The sequence below is a fragment of the Neolamprologus brichardi genome, chromosome 11 (genome assembly GCF_056152115.1).
Source record: "Neolamprologus brichardi isolate AB-2024 chromosome 11, ASM5615211v1, whole genome shotgun sequence".
Lineage (NCBI taxonomy): Eukaryota > Metazoa > Chordata > Actinopteri > Cichliformes > Cichlidae > Neolamprologus > Neolamprologus brichardi.
The window spans coordinates 2,122,207-2,139,357 of NC_142114.1; the positions used below are offsets into that span (position 1 = coordinate 2,122,207).

The following is a 17,151-nucleotide window of genomic DNA, read 5'->3' on the forward strand; positions in this document are numbered from 1 at the left end:
CCCCACCTAAAATGTCAGAATTGAAGCTATGTGTCAGCTGCTGCCAAGGTGGCTTCCTCTGTGTGTTGGTTCTGTGTGCGTTCCCAGTCTACGTGTGAAAATGATATCTCATGCTTCCTGAACCACTCTTTCACAATTTGAGCTTGAAACATCCTGCCACTGTCATGAGAAAATACTGAAAAACCCTGTCATTCAGTATTTTTAGGCACATAAAGTTGCTAAACCTACACCTAAAAACCACTGGAAGGTGCTCACCTATTTGCCATGTGGTGAGGTTTTTTTTGTCTAGGCAGTGCACAATAAAGGCAGTGCAAAAGGACTAAAACAACTAAATTGGACACTGAAAATATCCGCTGGAAGAGAATAGTTTTGGTTAAGACCAAATGACAAGAATATGAGGTTAAACTGCATCCTAGCAAGAGCCTACCACCATCATTAGGAGTGATGTCAGATGTGCAGAAATTGTAACATGTAACATGTTTGTGAAGCTGAGGTGTGTTATATAGTGTTTCATAGATCTTAAGCATGAAAAGGTATTAGACATTACTTGAACTACTATGTCCTTTTTTGGACCAATGCATATTTCTTTTTCTACCTGGCTTGGAAAGTGAGATGGTGGGTGAGGTCAGCTTCCGTGTTTAGCAGGGGCTCCTGGTGACCCTGTCCACGTATTAGCTGGCTTTCTCGCAGTCCGAGGCTCCTCTTCTCTATATGAACGATTAGAGAGTCCGGCAGGTGGCTCCTCATGACAAACAGTGGACTGAAAACCACCTGGAACATGGTTTCCATACAGAACAATCAATGAAAAGACAAACTGATGAGAGCAAAACTAAATCAGGAAAAATAAAGATTACACCAAACATGTAAAGTTCTTAATCTTAAGTGTTGGATAATTACTTAGTTCCCAGAGATCAAAACAAAAAGGTTTAAAATATTCTGTAACAGTAAATATTGTAACAGATGCTCACCACTCTTTGCTGCATATGAGAGTTGGGTTCGATTGTGATGAGAGTGCACAGAACATAAAGCAATGAGCCATTAGAACAAGGCACCTGAAAGGAAACAAACTAGCTGTTAGAAGATATCAATACCAAAGAAGCCTGAAGGATTTTCAACAAACTTGACCTCTGACCTTGACTTTGATATTTGGTCATATTTGAACTAGACTGAGCATTTTAACAAATGCTCCTATGATATGAATTTGAAAATTCTATGTCGCCTCATTCTTGATCTATGTGTTGGGTGTTCATGCCACCCGCCTGGCTGCCTGCCCACAGAGTGGGATGATGACACTGCCCCATGAGCCTTTTATGACTGATGGGAAGTTGCAACGCTGTGTAAAATGCAAATAAAATAGAAAGCAATAATTAAGAAATCTCATAATCTCATATTTTATTCACAACAGAACACTGAAAACATTAAATGCTTAAACTGAGAAAATGCACCTTTTTAAGAAAAATATTGGCTCTTTTGGAATTTAATGGCTACAACACGTCCCAAAAAAGTTAGGAGAGGGCAACAAAAGACCGGAAAACTAATTGGTACTAAAAAGAAACAGCTGCAGGAACATTTTGCACTAATTAGGTTAACTGGCAACAGGGCCGTAATGTGAGTGGATACAAAAATGCAGGATTTCTCAGAAGAAAAGATGGGCTTCGTTATGCAATCTGCAAAAAAAATGCATCAATAAAGTGAGTAGCAATTTCAGAATAATGTTGCTCAATGTGAAATTATGAAGATTATGAATATTTCATGCAGTATCATCAAAAGAATTAGAGAATCATGAGAAATCTCAGGGAGCAAGGCAAAAGGTTGAAAATCAATAATAGATGCCTGTGTTGGTTAGGCCCTCAGGACGCGCGGCGATAAAAAAAGGAGTGATTCTGTCATGGAAATCACTGCAGGAGCTCAGGAACACTTCCAGATTCATTTTCTGTGAACACAGTTTATTGTGCCATCCACAAACACAGGTTAAAACTCTATCACGCACAGAAGAAGCCATATGTGAACATGAGCCAGTAATGCCAGTGTCTTCTTTGGGCCAAAGCTCATTTAAAATGGACTGAGGCAAAACTGCTCTGTGGTCAGATGAATCTGATGATGTGTGGGTGCATTATTATCTATAGAATTGGTACCTTGCACATCTGGAAGGGCAACATGAATGCTAGAAGGTTTTAGAGTAACTAAAATCGGGGCGAATCGTGGCTCAAGAGTTGGGAGTTCGCCTTGTAATCGGAAGGTTGCCGGTTCGAGCCCCGGCTTGGACAGTCTCGATCGTTGTGTCCTTGGGCAAGACACTTCACCTATTGCCTACTGGTGGTGGTCAGAAGGGCCGATGGCGCGATATGGCAGCCTCGCTTCTGTCAGTGGCTACAACTGTAGCTTGCCTCCACCAGTGTGTGAATGGGTGGATGACTGGGTGTGTAAAGCGCTTTGGGGTCCCTAGGGGGGACTAGTAAAAGCGCTATACAAATACAGGCCATTTACCATTATGCTTCCATCCATATAACCTCTATTTCAGGGAAGGCCTTGTGTATTTCAGCAAGACAATGCTAAACTGCATATGCATCTACTACAACAGCATGGTTTCATAGTAAAAAAGTCCGGCTGCCTGCCGGTGCTCCAGATCTTTCTCCAGTTGACAACATTTGATGCACCACGAAATGAAAAATACGACCCAGGACAAGAATGGGTAACATTTCTTTCCCAAAAGTCCAGCAACTGATCTATTCAGTTCCCAGACCTTTACAGGCTGTTGTTAAAGGAAAAGGGGAAGCTACCCTAGTCCAACGTTTTTGAAACCTGTTGCAGCCATCAAATTCAAAATGACCTTTATTTTAATACTAATTTATTTATTTAATGACCTTTATTTTAATTCTAATAATGGCACATGTTTGTATTTAAAATTTACACGGTGGGGGGGGGGGATTTGGGTTATACTATACTAGAGTGGATGTAGTATTTTAACACTTGCAATCTATTCCAGTTATTGTAAAGACTACAGACAATAGACAGAGATCAAGGACACTAGCAAACAAGGACACTTTTTGTGTGGTTAAGATGTAAAATATGAATAAACTGGATAAACGTTAATGCTTTTGCTCCTTTTTACCCCGTGGCATGATATTTACTGCCTCCATCAATGATGTTTTGTCCTAAAAATCTTTGTTTCTTGGCTTCTTTCAGCAGTTAAATGTTAAGTCTCCCTAAAGCCCTGCAACACAATGCTATAGCTGTGAGGACTGACAACTGTTAGTGCCAGATAGTGGCCCATTACAGTCAGTTAAATCTTTGCAAGATTTAAAGGCTGAGAGTGTGCCCACCAAACACTAAGCACTCTTAATGTGTCACTGGTGTTTGTCCCATTTACTCTTCACTCCTCATTAAAGTCTTGGGATGCCAATTCACATTACAAGCGGTTTAGTTTATGACAGCCTGGGGACTTCATTTACTGGTAGGGTCAGCAGAGCAGAGCAAAGAGACAGGGTGAACATTCAGTTTTAATATACAGACCCTTGCAAAATAGACTTATTTGGATGAGGGAGTAAAACTTTGGCAAACAGATGCTCTACAGTGATCAACTGAAAAATGCTCACCACTGGGATAAAGTCGCGATGACCTTCTGTGCTTTCTCTAAAGCTCACATGCTTAAAAAATGTTGAAAATAAGATTTAAGGATGAGGAAGATGAGATATGAAAAAGGAGATACCTCAGATGGATTACTGATACAGGGAATCATCAGGCAGATTTTTTAAAAAAAAGAAGACAAACACTGAAAATGGAGGGATGCAGGACAGGTGGACAGGCTTGATGCCAGACGATGAAGTAAAGAAAGGAGTTAACTAGAAGATAGATGAGTGAGCCAGTGTGTGGGCGAGAGGGTAAAAGGCAGGGAGGAAACAAGCGAGTGAAATAGCAGGAGACAGGCACAGATAGAGAGATCTAAGAACCCAGCTACTAGTTCAGGCAGCTCTCTCATTTGGAGCCAGCCCTCCAGATGTGCAATGAATCGCTGATCCTACAAAAAAAGATAACAGTGCATGCTGGAGTGCAGTCAGAGATGTTCAGACCCCCTTTTCCAAAACACACACACACACACACAGGAGCTGGAGTGGTAGATGGCTAGCTGTTAACAGCGTGAGGCTTATAAATAAAAAAGAGAGAGGCAGACAAAGAAAGACAGTACAACAAAAATAAAGAACAAATACAAGAACAGCAGGGAAAAAAGCACAAGAAAAATAAAGAGCAAACGCAAGAACAGCAGGGATGGAGCTGGCGCTTATCCAGTGGTGTGAAAGTGCCTTCAAAGCCTTTCCCTGTGCCCACATATCAGCTAGTGTTTCCTGTCTATGGTTAACGTTGTTATGAGAGAGCATAAACAGTATTTTCTACCTCTCAACATGGCTGGGTTATGGGTTGCAGGGTCTTTGTAAGCCTATCTGAGGGGAAGATCTCAATCTGTTCTCTAACAGCGAGTAGCAGCATGGAAGCGCTGCCACTGTGGCCACCCAGGAGAAGAGGATCCGGTCACAGTTGGTGGTCCAGTCACTGGCTCCAAACATGTTGTGTGGATGGAGAGCCAGTCAGAAGTAGTGGTGTGAGCAATGTGTGAGAGAAACTCTGTGTGCGTGGCTAGCACATTCGACAGCTTGCAATTGGACACACACGCGTGCTCCAGGCACAGCGGAGCACGCGTGTGCATTTTAATCTGCAAGTATGCACACGCAACAAATTGTAACTGATGTAGCTTCTGATTGTAAAGACATGTACAGACAAGACTCTGGGAAACTAAGTGGATATGTGGAAGGCTTACTTAAAGTTCTACTTGTGTTACCTGTACAACAAAGCTGCTGCTGCTCCTATCCCTCCGTTCCAGCTGAACATCCTGTGACCACTCATCGTCTCCTCGAGCCCTTACACACAGCTCTGTCATCTCGGCATCCTCCAGCACGTAGGATGGCAGCTTGGCTCCTGCTTCCAGGCAGTCGCAGTATTCCCTGACTACCGTCTGGCTATCAGGCCCCACGTAGTGCTGCACCACTCGCAGCTCAATGTCTTGAGTCAGGTAGCTGCACATGACCTGCCGCCCACAGATTATTACCTGGGGAGAGGGTTGTGTGACAGAATTGCCCAAATTAGAAATAAAGATGTTTAGTGCCTTATAATTAACTTCTATAATTATGAGATAAGTTTTACAACATGTCACTGGGAATGTCGGAAAGTCACGGTTTTCAAAAAGACGCCTTCCAACTAAGATCAGCTTTGACTTCTACCTGAATAATTTCCGATTCCCAGCTGTTTTATAAAGGGTAACTTTCCTCATTGCCTTACAGTTTAAGATCACTAACATTTCATATACATCCCCCAGTTAAGAGGTGTGTTAAAAAACCTTTCTCTTTCTTGCAGTATTTTTACTTTAAATGATGTGTAAACCATTGCATTCACATCTTAATTTGCATTTTATTCCACATCTCAAAGGTGACACACAGACACACACCCTTACATCAGTTAACAGAAATACAGACAATCTGTACTGAACGGAACGGAAATGACTTATGTGTGAATCAATGTAAACACATATGTGCACGCACGCACGCACACACACACACACACACACACACTGTACTCTGTGTGTGGAACATCTTATTGTGCTTTTTAAAAAAAACTTGTAGTATATGCATGTGCATGGAAGATCTGGACTCACAGTTAAAAAATAAATAAATCAGTGAGTTTAAAAAAAAAACCTCAATCAGGTTGATTTCTGACTGGACCAGCGATTCTGTTCTGTTTCACTCCGTCTGTAGTTTGACCTGTTTCATGACCCAATTTGGGCCAAGCTTTAGCTGTTGGACAGATGACCTCACAGCTCACTGACTGTAAGGTGCTCAGGTCCTGTGTCCACAAAATAAGCCCAAATCATCCCCCCTCCACCACTGTGCTTGACAGATGGTAAACCAAACACAACCAAATGTGTCATCCTGGGCATTGGGACCAGACATCTCAACATTGGTCTTCTCTGTCTAAAGGACACGACTCCAGAAGTACTGCAGTGTGTTCAAATGCAATTGAAACATAGTAACTTTGCTACCATGTTCTTTTTCAGAGAGAAGAGGAGAAAAGAAGAGGCTTTCTCCAAGCAACCCTAACAAACAAACCATACCTGTTCAGTATTTTTCTAATTGTGCTGTCACGAACTTTAACCTTTAACATGCTAATTGATGTCCGTAGAGTTTGAGATACAGCTTTTGAAGGTTTTTTGTAGACATTTGCTGGGATGTCTGCTTTTGGGAGGATTGCGGCAATGAATGCTTCGGAGCTGCCAATGATCAGTTAAACAAGACCATTTAATTAACATCACATGGCTCGTAAGTCCTGTGAAAAACTCTCTTTTCCATTTAACTATATAGACAGACTATCATATCAGCACATACCAAAAATGAGAGAAAGCTGGTTTCATAGAGAAGATTTTTTTTTGTTTCACCTCTCTTTTTGAACACACTGTAATGGAAACAACATGAAGCTTTACTCACTGTTTCCATGTTAAAGATGAACCACTGATCAAAAAATAATCGATGATTAAGTGATCCTGACAGTAATTTTCAGTAGCAGGCCTAATGCACGTGCTTTTACAAGTGTTCTCCCACTCACGCATCCATGTGCAGACGCATGTGCGTATGGGCTTGTATGAGGGAGATTAATATAAACTGCACTTTATAAACTTTTTTAACAATAGGTGCCAATATGAACTAAAAAGGTGACAATGAAAGACCATAGAGAAGCAAGAAAGAGGGTAACGGAGAGGACATGGTGTGGCGCTGAGGACGCCACCCTCCCAAAAGAAAACCCAGACTGAGGTATACTCATGCGTTTCTCTGTAGTGGCAGCTGCCGTCCCGTTCTGGGGTTTTTGTTGTGAATTGGATATGACCAATGTTCATACTCTATCACTGCATCCAATGGAAACAAGATGTAATCAAAGTTCGGGACAGATGGTAGAAGGAATGCGAGAAGCCGAGTCTGTTTTGTCTGGAGGATGAGTGGGAGATGTGTGTGACACTTGACACTGTTTACATAACAAAGTGTCACAGCTACAATCTGATGGCATCTCTGCATTTTCAGGAATATGAAGACTCTGCTTTTTATTTGTGGAAAAATTCCAGCATGATTCATTCCTTTTCTTAGAGCGAAAAAAAAACAGACAGTTGGTGTATGTATTTGGTTTATGCTGGTTTATGATTTGCTGTGATCTTCTCTGTGGATTGATGGGACACATTGTGTTTTTGGATGGCTTAAAGTTCATAAGCTTTTGTTTTATTGCTCTAAAACAGATTACAAAAACTGACAAAGACAGTCTGTTGTTAGCTAAGCAACTACTAAATCATAACATACAAAAGCAGGGGAAAAAAAAAGGAGATTAAAAAGCACTCATCCTGAAATGAGTGCTGGGAAAAAAGCCAGGCTTTTGTGTCACATAGAAGAAATCAACAGGCGTAATGCAGCAAACATGTTCCTGCTTTCAGTGTAAATGTTTAACAGGTTAGCAGCAAGATAATCTGCAGGATCCCTATAGTCTTGATTATGTTGAGAACTCTGGTCCTGTTTTGTTACTGCGGTGTATCTGGGCCATAAATCATTGCTTGTGAATTATAAAGAGTCTTGCACCTGGAATCTTCTACAAATGAAATCTGGGGGTTGGTAATGCTGTTCACCATCTTTCCTTTTATCGCTGCAGTTAATTATAAAGATCTGCTAAAATCTATTCACATTAACTCTGATCCAACGACAAGAAAAGTAAGATGTTTAACTTTCTGGAAACCTTTGACCTTCATCGGAAAATACCCGCCATAACAACTACATGGCCAATGAGTTATATTTCTTTTATTTAAGTCTTTACAAACAAAGAAGTCAGTAAAGGGGTAATTACTAAAAAGTGACAGTACCTGTTTCTGGACACCATTGAGCTGTATGACCTTGATGATGAGAGAGGCGGTGCGTCCTTTGTACTGAATGGTCCTAAGCAGAGTCCCTACGTTGTCCACGCTGAAGGCCTCTGACCAGCGCCAGTTCCCCCATCCTTCGATGCAGATGTGCAGCAGCTGGAGGACAGCACAGAGCAGAACATACACACAAAAACACAGACAGAAGTTAGCAGACATCAGAGGTTAGCCTTCTTGCCCTTTATTTACCCCGATCAAAAGGCAAGTAAACAACAGGACTGTGTTTGGGAAATTCTGGTAGGGGGGGAAAAGAACAACAAAGTTCCTGTTTACTGTTGCCGAACAGGCCTGCTGCTGCTGGAAGCACAAATGGAAGGTCGCACACAATAAACTGGCTGGTGGAAAACAGCTGATGTGGAAGATTATTACAGCAGTGTGTGTAGTGACCAGATTGTTTGTGCGTGTGTACTTGTGCGGTTGAATGTGGAAGACTCTTTTCTCCACACATCTAAATAAGAGGCACATATTTTGGCCCCCAACCATTTGAGCTGCATATCCATCACTTCAGTGTGGAGCACATCCATGTGTGTGGCTCGGTATAAACACACAGGCTCAGGATAACAGTAATAAACAGATGCTTTCCTTTCTTTTGACAGTCAAACAACTTTAGAGTGGTGACAATTTCCCCCCCAACCATTTTCCCCATAATTCCTTAAACTGTGCGCCTCGACATGGTAGCGGGGCTAAAAATATGTAAAGAGGCAGCCTGAACAGTGCTTTTTTGCTTTCACCGATACACAAAATACACACTGCAATAAGCTGACTGGGTTTTAATTAATGCATGATGCAGTGATGCAGCATTTACTGGGTGCTGCCTCCACCTAAATCCACAAACATTCAGTACAAAAACCAAGTGGTCTGGCCAAATGCCCATCACACCTGTGCTACAGTGAGGTTATTCACAGACCATCCGTCCACTTCTTATCTGAAGCTGCTCAAAGCTGCATGATAAGGAAACTCCTTTGTCAAACAGTATGATTCTTCTTGAGATTTTGGTCATAATACAGGAGCAGAATCATAAATACAGAGGGAGATCTAAAGCCTTCTCCCCTTCCCGAGGCAGGGGGGCTGACTTTCTACAGCATAGAAACTCTGTGTCAACCCTGCTGCCAGCACAACATCAAACTAGCAACAGTTGAAAAGGAAGGGGAGAAAACATGAGAAAGACAAAGCATGTCATGGGACTATCAAGACAGATGGGGCGGGGGCAAGCAGCAGAGTGAGATTCGGGGTCAGTGATCCCCCAGAGGAGTAGCGACCAGACTGAAACACTGAAAATTTGAACATTTACACTTTGGGTAGTTGCTTCAACATGCTGAACATTTACTCAATGTGTTTAAAGAAAAACAAATTACTCCTGAGGTCAAAGGGCACGGGGGGACCTTGGTCAAGACCTTATGTGCTTCTCAGCACTGCAGTCTTTTCTTAGTGTTTGAAGACAGATTTTTTTACAATAACATTCTTAATCAAACCCTGAATTCACTCTCTACAAGATCTGTCATCCTCGCTGTCAGCTGCGTGGAAATGAGCTACATTTCTGAGATCTCCTACTTGGTGCACGTACTCAGAGGGGTCTTAACAGCCAGGTGGCAGAGGTTAAGTTTAAGCCTTAAGGTGGAGAACTATATTACCGAACCAAGCCTTTACTACATTACACACAATTTCATAATCAAGCCCAGCTAAGAATATTGTGATCTGAGGAAAGTTGAGAAATGAACTGTAATGTGTTTGGCATTCTACTCCCATGACTTAATACTGATACCTTTTCACTTCAAAGCTCACCTCAGGTCCTACAGATTAGAACTCAGTATTTATATTATAATCCTTTCATTAGAGTAGACTGGTGACAATAACGGCCCAAACCTTGCAAATCTTGTGATGGTGAAGCCACTGGAGACCTCTGCCGTGCGTCAGCACCATGCGTGAGGATGGATTTGCAATTTCAACACTTCTCTCTGCTTTACCTCCTCTGGCCCTTCCTCCCCCTGTCTCTGTGCACTTTATCATGCCTGTGGCTCAACTTGACCTTTAAAGAAGAAGTCATAATAACATTTCTCCTCAGACTTCAAACAGTTACTGCTGCTTTTGTTTTAATTCATCATGTCTCTGACTCAAGCAGTAGAAGAAAAAAAACCCTCCAGCAGTGACACATATGAACTGGATGTGTAGAACAACAAGAATGAAAAATAAGAAGTTGTTTTGCCTCGCTGTGACGTATTCAACTGTTGTGACACAGAAAACCCAGCCAGCCACATGTGGCCGATTTATACACACGGATTAAGCCTCGCCTTACACCAACAGTGTTCAACTGAATAGAGACTCAGCATTTATGGGGGAAAAAAGATTTTATTTAAGGCAAAACATTTTTTTTTTTAAATAATCACACTGTTCTTTAATTAGTCAACTGTAGGGAGCAAGGTGCAAAATAAAAGCAAAAGACGACTGTAACACATGGAGATGACCCTAAATAGAGAAAGAACTCATCTTTTATACTTTTTTTTCCATATGAGTTGTGGCAACCCCAGGCATGTTGACAAACCATAACAACTGCCTTATAATTTGAAGATCTCTGACCTCACGAAACAAAATGATGACATACACCGCAGGGCTCGAAATGAGAGAAAAGCCCAGTGATGCAAACTGACAAGACAAGGCCGGTATGCCAAGGTGAAATAAACTGACAACTGAGTAAAAGTTAAAGGGTCATTGTTAACCCTCCACCCCCCGACATGTAACTGTCTCTTATATCTATGTCAAAAACCAGAGGTTGTGCTGTAGCCTTCAGTTAAATATGAATCTCATCTAGAAATAAATATTTTAACAAGAAACTCCAACACTCACTTTCAGCAGCTGGCCCGAAGCAGAAGATTTTTTTTTGTCCAAAAACAACTGAAGACCCATTTATTATATTGCGATAATTTCCCAAGAAAGGTATTAGGTGTGAAAGAAATGTGAAATTGAAATCTCACCCTCACTTCATTTCCCTTTAATCCTCAGGGGGAGAGTGTGATTATGGCTGATGATGGACACTGCTTCACTCCAGCACATTGGAAGGCTCCAACTATGCTAAAAGAGGGATCTTCATGGGAATAATTGAATGTTTGTGGATGTTAACAAACTATTGCTATTTTCTGACAGCACTCTGATGTACTCTAAATATTCTGCCACATGTCACTTATGGCGCGTAGATTTTAACCACGGTAATGTCTTGTTTTTTTTTAGTTTCCAATAATAACTCTGGCTTCAAGTCACAACATAATCAAAATACAAGCAATTATCCAAATTCCTCAAATTTTATTTGACCTGATAGATAAATAAAACACTTTAAGTAAACATATTTTCTAGTCATTAAAATAATCAAACAATTACCTGTGTTGACTGTTTGGAAATTACTTTACTGTAAGTTAATCATATGTCTTTAGGTCTGACAGTACATCCCGGTTATATCAAAATGATGAGTGACATGTTTGTCCAAATATGCTAATATAACTAAGCAACCGATTATTCAGCTCGGCTCCATGGTGATGACTCATCTGACAGATATTAAAATAGGTTCAGTCACTCTTGCTTGAACTACATTGACTCTGTTTTTTACTCTGACATCTTCGACCATGCCGCTTAAATGTTTTTGTAACTGAGTTGTGCTGGTCAAATATGGTTGTTCTGGATTTTTCCAAAATGACCACACTATTTGGTGATGTCTTACGAGTTTTGGGAAGACTGAAACAGTCAGGCTTGGTGAAGCATTTTTGGGACATGACGATCTGACCATCTTCTGTTCGGTGTTTTCTTTTCTGCCTTTTTTGGAAACTTCAGTGACAGACTGGCTACTTGCTGTGTGGGGTGTCACGGTTTCCCCATATATTAAAGCTGAAGTTTTATATGGTTTATAAATGACCACCTCACCACTGTTTACTTACTTTACCACATTCAAGAAAAAAACAAAAAACAAAAAAGAAGATAAAGCAATACTTTCCATCCAAAAAATCCACAATGAGAAGTGCCAGTGCCTCTACACTGAACCGGACTTTCGGGTTAAATCTATTCAGGATTCAACCAAAGTAAATATACAGTGAGGTCCAGTGATGTTCTACCAGGGCAAGCAAGGCAGGAGTGCTTGTCCGTTGAAATTTAAAAACATTTAAAATCACCGTCATTGTCAAAGTCTACAATCAAGAGACACCTGGAGACACAGAGACTGGCTTGTATGACTTCCAGAGGTATAAGGCTACTAGACGTCTGATAAAAGTGTCAGGATCAACTGTTAAGCGTACAGGGACATATTCTGTGCTTAGATTCATCCAAATGCTGCAAAACTGATCAGACAGCTCTTCACAGTGCAAATGGGTAATGACCCAAAACTGCAAAAAAGACTCAAAAGTTTCTAAAGGCAGGGAAATTGAGTATTTTTCAATGGCCAAGTTAGTCACTCAATCTCAGTCCAGTAGAACAAGATTTTATGTACTGAAGAGCTAAAGACAAAGAGACCAACAAACAGGCAGGAACTGAAGGTTGCCTAACTAAAGGCCTATCCAAGCATCTCAATGGTGGAAACGTTCCACCATATCCATGGTTGACAGACTTCAGGTCACAAACCACAATTTTTTAGTATTAAAACCAATCCTTATTTTTAAAATGATCTCAGTTCATCTGTTCTATTCATTTACTGGGGGATGATATGTAAAATATCAGTACATTTTTAGACATTTGAATTAATTAATGAATACAAGCTGAATTTGGTTTTATAGTGAACCAGATGAGTATGGTAACATTAGCAAATATCTTGCATTGAAGTAAAATCCCTAATGCTAAGTCAGTGCAAGTTCCTTTTCTGTTTTAATGCCACACATGGCCTGCATAAAAAAGGCTTCAGAAACTTTAAAACGACAGGTCTTCACAGTCACCGTGCACCCACTAAACTTAATAATGGTGCTTTGACATATGTTTTCAAAACAAAGAGTTTGGTGAAATTATGACTAATCTGCAAGTAACAGAGAGAGTGGACAGAAGGATGAAATTAAAAACCACACATAATATCACTGAGACCAAGTATGGTCTTAATACAAGATCAACACCATGTAAACGTTTTCAAATCACATCATCCACATTTTAGATTACCATGGAAACTAGATGCAGAAGCCAAACATATGACCAACACATTTAGTGGTGTTAACTTCTTAGAATTACCACCCCCAACTTGCTAAACTGTAAATTATACCCAATGAGTCACTCAAACCATCAGCCTCCCTAATGTGTACGATGTCATGTCTACTGCCCGGTTCATCGCTTAATCTTTTCCCAGGAGAAAATCATTACCAACCAACTTTCCTGTAAAAGACAGTAACAGATCTGTCAGTCACAGCCAAAGGACTGACTGTTAACGTCCTGGTAAACACAGACTCATTGCGCACTTCATATGGCAAACACTCAAGTGTCTGCTTTGATAATGTGGGTGTCAGGACCAACATAGGAATCAAACACAAACGGTAAAACATACATGAAATCACTCTCTCTGAGAGAGTTTTAGAGAGACATTCACATAAATGTGCACACACAAAAACACCATATACCCTATGACCCATGCGCTACTCTAGACAGAATGACTCACTCTTGCCACTATAACCACTATCTGTCTATTGTCCTCAACAGGAATGTGCTTGGGTGCACACAATACAAATTAAGTCTATGTCTGCAGCGGATATGCAATTGGCATTCTTCGATGCTACACAGACAGGCTGACAAAGCTGCAGTGGTCAATGGTTGTCTCCCCATTAATACCATTCCTTTATTTCATCTCTCTCAGACTATAATAGGAGATTTGAGACATGTGGAGCAGAGGTATCAGCACCAGTAGCTTTGCACACACGGTCCTATAAAAGGCCTGAGGAAGCTGCGGCATGTCTTAGATGGCTGATTAAAATCATGTGAATTCAATGTCATGTGACAAAAGTTTAAAAATAGCTTGACAAGTCTCTGTAGTGCCTATCTTATTTAATATAATACAGACAGAGATGAAAAAAGAGGGATGTGGAACAGAGGCCCGTCTTGTCTGGGGAAATTACTTTGGGACCAGGGAGCTAGCTGGCCACCTAACAAATGAGAAACAGGTTTCTATCCAGACAACAAAACAAAAGAATACGTATTACTTTGCCCTTTAAAAAAAGAATATGTATTAAAAGAGAATTACGACAGAGAAAGACACAACAGCATCCATGCCAGGGCAGTGAGGGCGAACCCATGTGACATGGGGGAATTATGGTGGCTTCACAGCTGTCTGTAATGCTTCTCTCCTCCTTGGCTCCCTCTTTCTGACAAAAGAAGCAAAGCAGCACAACATCAAAGCTCAGATTTGCAAGTCTAAGAAGCGGTTTGAGAGCTCGAAGAAGCTTCGGAGAAAAGGCACTGTGTGGGTCCGTGGTTGACAGATGGGACATTAAGAGATTTATGCTTGACTAACATACTTCAATAGTTTTCCCTTGGTTTTTTACTAAGGCATCTTAGACATGCAGGGCCTCAAGTCTCCTGGAGATGCAGACGCGGCAAGTGCTTGAACCAAATGAAGAGAACTGACAAAAGGAGCTCTGTCTGAGAGGAGAGGATAAAAACCGCACAGCACTGGGATATGTAAGTCAATGTTTAAAAACCCCTCAGCAGGACATAACCTTCAGTGTCTATATACACTCACTGGCCACCTTATTACTTAAAACTGCCCATTACGATAAACATCTTATCAGCCAATCATGTGACAGCAACTCAAAGCATTTAGTCATGTAAACATGGTGAGGCCAACCTGCTGGTCTACTGCGATTTTCCCACACAACCAATTCTTGGGTTTACAGAGAAGGATCCAAAAAGAGAAAACCTCCAGTGAGCGACGGTTCTCTGGGTGAAAAGAGGCCTTTCCGAGTCTCAGGGTCTTGTGTGATGTGTGTGAGGCCACTTGGATAAAACAGCCACGCAACCCAGTGGTGCTCCTGTGGGACTAGCCATAAAGCACCAGGTGCTGTCCATGGTGCTGAACCCAGAGCAGCACCAGAGGGACCTTAATAATCACAGTCTTCACCTGCACCTCCCCTATGGTCTGCTTTAGTAGAGGATCAAGACGAAGGCTGGTTCAGGAGCATTAAGCACAGAAAGAGGCACAGAAAGAGGGGCTAACTGAGGTCAACTCTTTTAGGACAGCTAACCTGTCTGGAGTGATGTCCTCAGCATTGAAGAGCATATTAATTGGATGACGTCCTACCATGGAGGCCACATAAAACCATTACTGTTAGCCGTACAAGCGCATTCAACCAAGGAGCTGATCAAAATAACAAAACTTAGTTTTAGTGCCATTTTGTACAATTACTGCATCCAAAATGTTCCATTTCTCTAGTGAAAAAGAAAAATGAACTGGGACTCACTGAAGTGAAGAGGTTTCATTTGGTGTTTTGAGTGTAATACTAATTACATTTTTGTTTAAGAGAAGGATTTAACGCTTCTGTAATGCTTTAAACAGCATTTTAGTGTAGACCAAAGATCAAAAGGCTTTTGATACGCTGTCAACATTTTTAATGGTTTATATTCTTTATCAGTGTTTAACTCCACTGTCTTGTATCCTGTCCACACCTTATAAAAACATCAGCTGTGGTGAGGAACCCTATTCTGTACCTGAAATCACAGCACAATGGCGGCTGGTATATTTGTTAAAACTGGGATCCCAAGTGAAAAAACTCTGTCATCAACATGTGGCCCAAGATAATCGAAACATACCAACACGTTTTTCATGTGATGATCAGTCAGTAACGGTTCTGCTGCACAAAAAAGGGTTGCACGCCATTGCTTAAGCGCCTTTGTTGTCATTTCAAGGCCCAGGATTTGATGTAGAGGATGATATAATTGATATAATTTGTAAACTGCTAACACATTGGAATGTTAAAAAAGATTTACAACAGAGATTCCAGCAGCACAGTGCTCATCAACATGGTAATTAAATTAATGTCTTAATATCAGAGGAAAAGCTTCCTTTGGGACAGACTATACAGGCAGTAGAATTATACAAATATACAGTCTATACACAAAGAGCGTCATGAGAGGCATTAGTCTACATGAGTGGAATCATAATAAAATCTCCGAGAGTGTCAGTAAGAATGCAAAAACAGACTCCCCTAAATCCTTGCTTGAATTTGGAAGGAAGAACAGGAATGACATATACAAAGACAAAAAGAAAACATGTGGTGAAGGAGAAGTCCGTCTTCACTGTATTTCTCATGAAAATCTTGACTTTGGCAGCCGTGGTGTAGAGCTGATGAATGTAGTACTTTTTTCAAGTTGAACGGAGACCAAAAGGTGGGTTGCAGAAAGCTGATAATGATTCCCCAGAATATATTCAAAGTAAGTGATTTGAAAAAAATTACTGGCAACCAGTGATTGCCGAAACATTTTTCTTCGTCTGTGCAATGTAACAGGGGCTGAGGTTGAGGTTCAACTACTTGAGACATACCAATTTAATCACTAATCAAGTGTGCTCCCAACAAACACTGCTGGGGATAAATGTTTCATCCCTCCAGTGACATTTCCTTAAAACAAACACTAACAAAAGCAAAACTTTCTCAACAAAAAAAGGGTTCTTAGCCTGTCCGAGAGTTTAAAAAGGAGCAAGAAGGGAAATGGGTTAGAGGAGATATGTATATGGGCCTACTGGATGCTGATGCATAGAGCACTAATACGCACAGTAAACTGATATACCTTTGAGAATTATTAGACTTGTACACTGGAGGTCCAACTGTAGAAGAAACTGCTGGTGGGATGAAAAGGCAAAGGAAACTTGGAGGTAAAGTGTAAGATTTGTGGTCTGGAAGGAAATTTTTTAACCATTCAGGGAACATGAGATTACTAATCACCTTTGACCTTTAGGTGTAGTGATTAGTGTAGATGTAATTCCTTGTGGCATCTAGATACAAGTAAATCCCCAAAGAACTGTGTTAAGCTGCCTTAAAGGATGCAACAGTGAATTGCTGATGAATTGAGCAAAGTGTATAATTACTAAACACATATGCATCATTATATTCACGAGTATGGATGCCATCCATACAGAGAAATTACAAGACGTTACAGCAATAGCGAGACAAAAAACACCCTTGCAATAAATAAACATAAAAACTGGGAAAGTGCGT

The 17,151-nt window shown here is 40.9% G+C and overlaps 1 protein-coding gene across 3 annotated transcripts in view; it reads right to left on the reverse strand.

Annotated features, from left to right (window-relative positions):
* The window catches only part of vps13b (vacuolar protein sorting 13 homolog B), a 297,453-nt gene that overhangs the window by 23,265 nt on the left and 257,037 nt on the right, over positions 1-17,151 (reverse strand). For all 3 annotated transcript variants that reach the window (XM_087847951.1, XM_087847953.1, XM_087847952.1), the window contains exons 47-50: positions 7,940-8,095; positions 4,835-5,101; positions 969-1,052; positions 596-771 (exon numbers count right to left, since the gene is read on the reverse strand). In XM_087847951.1, the coding sequence (XP_087704077.1) occupies positions 596-771; positions 969-1,052; positions 4,835-5,101; positions 7,940-8,095 (683 nt within the window). The remainder of the gene's footprint in view (positions 1-595; positions 772-968; positions 1,053-4,834; positions 5,102-7,939; positions 8,096-17,151) is intronic.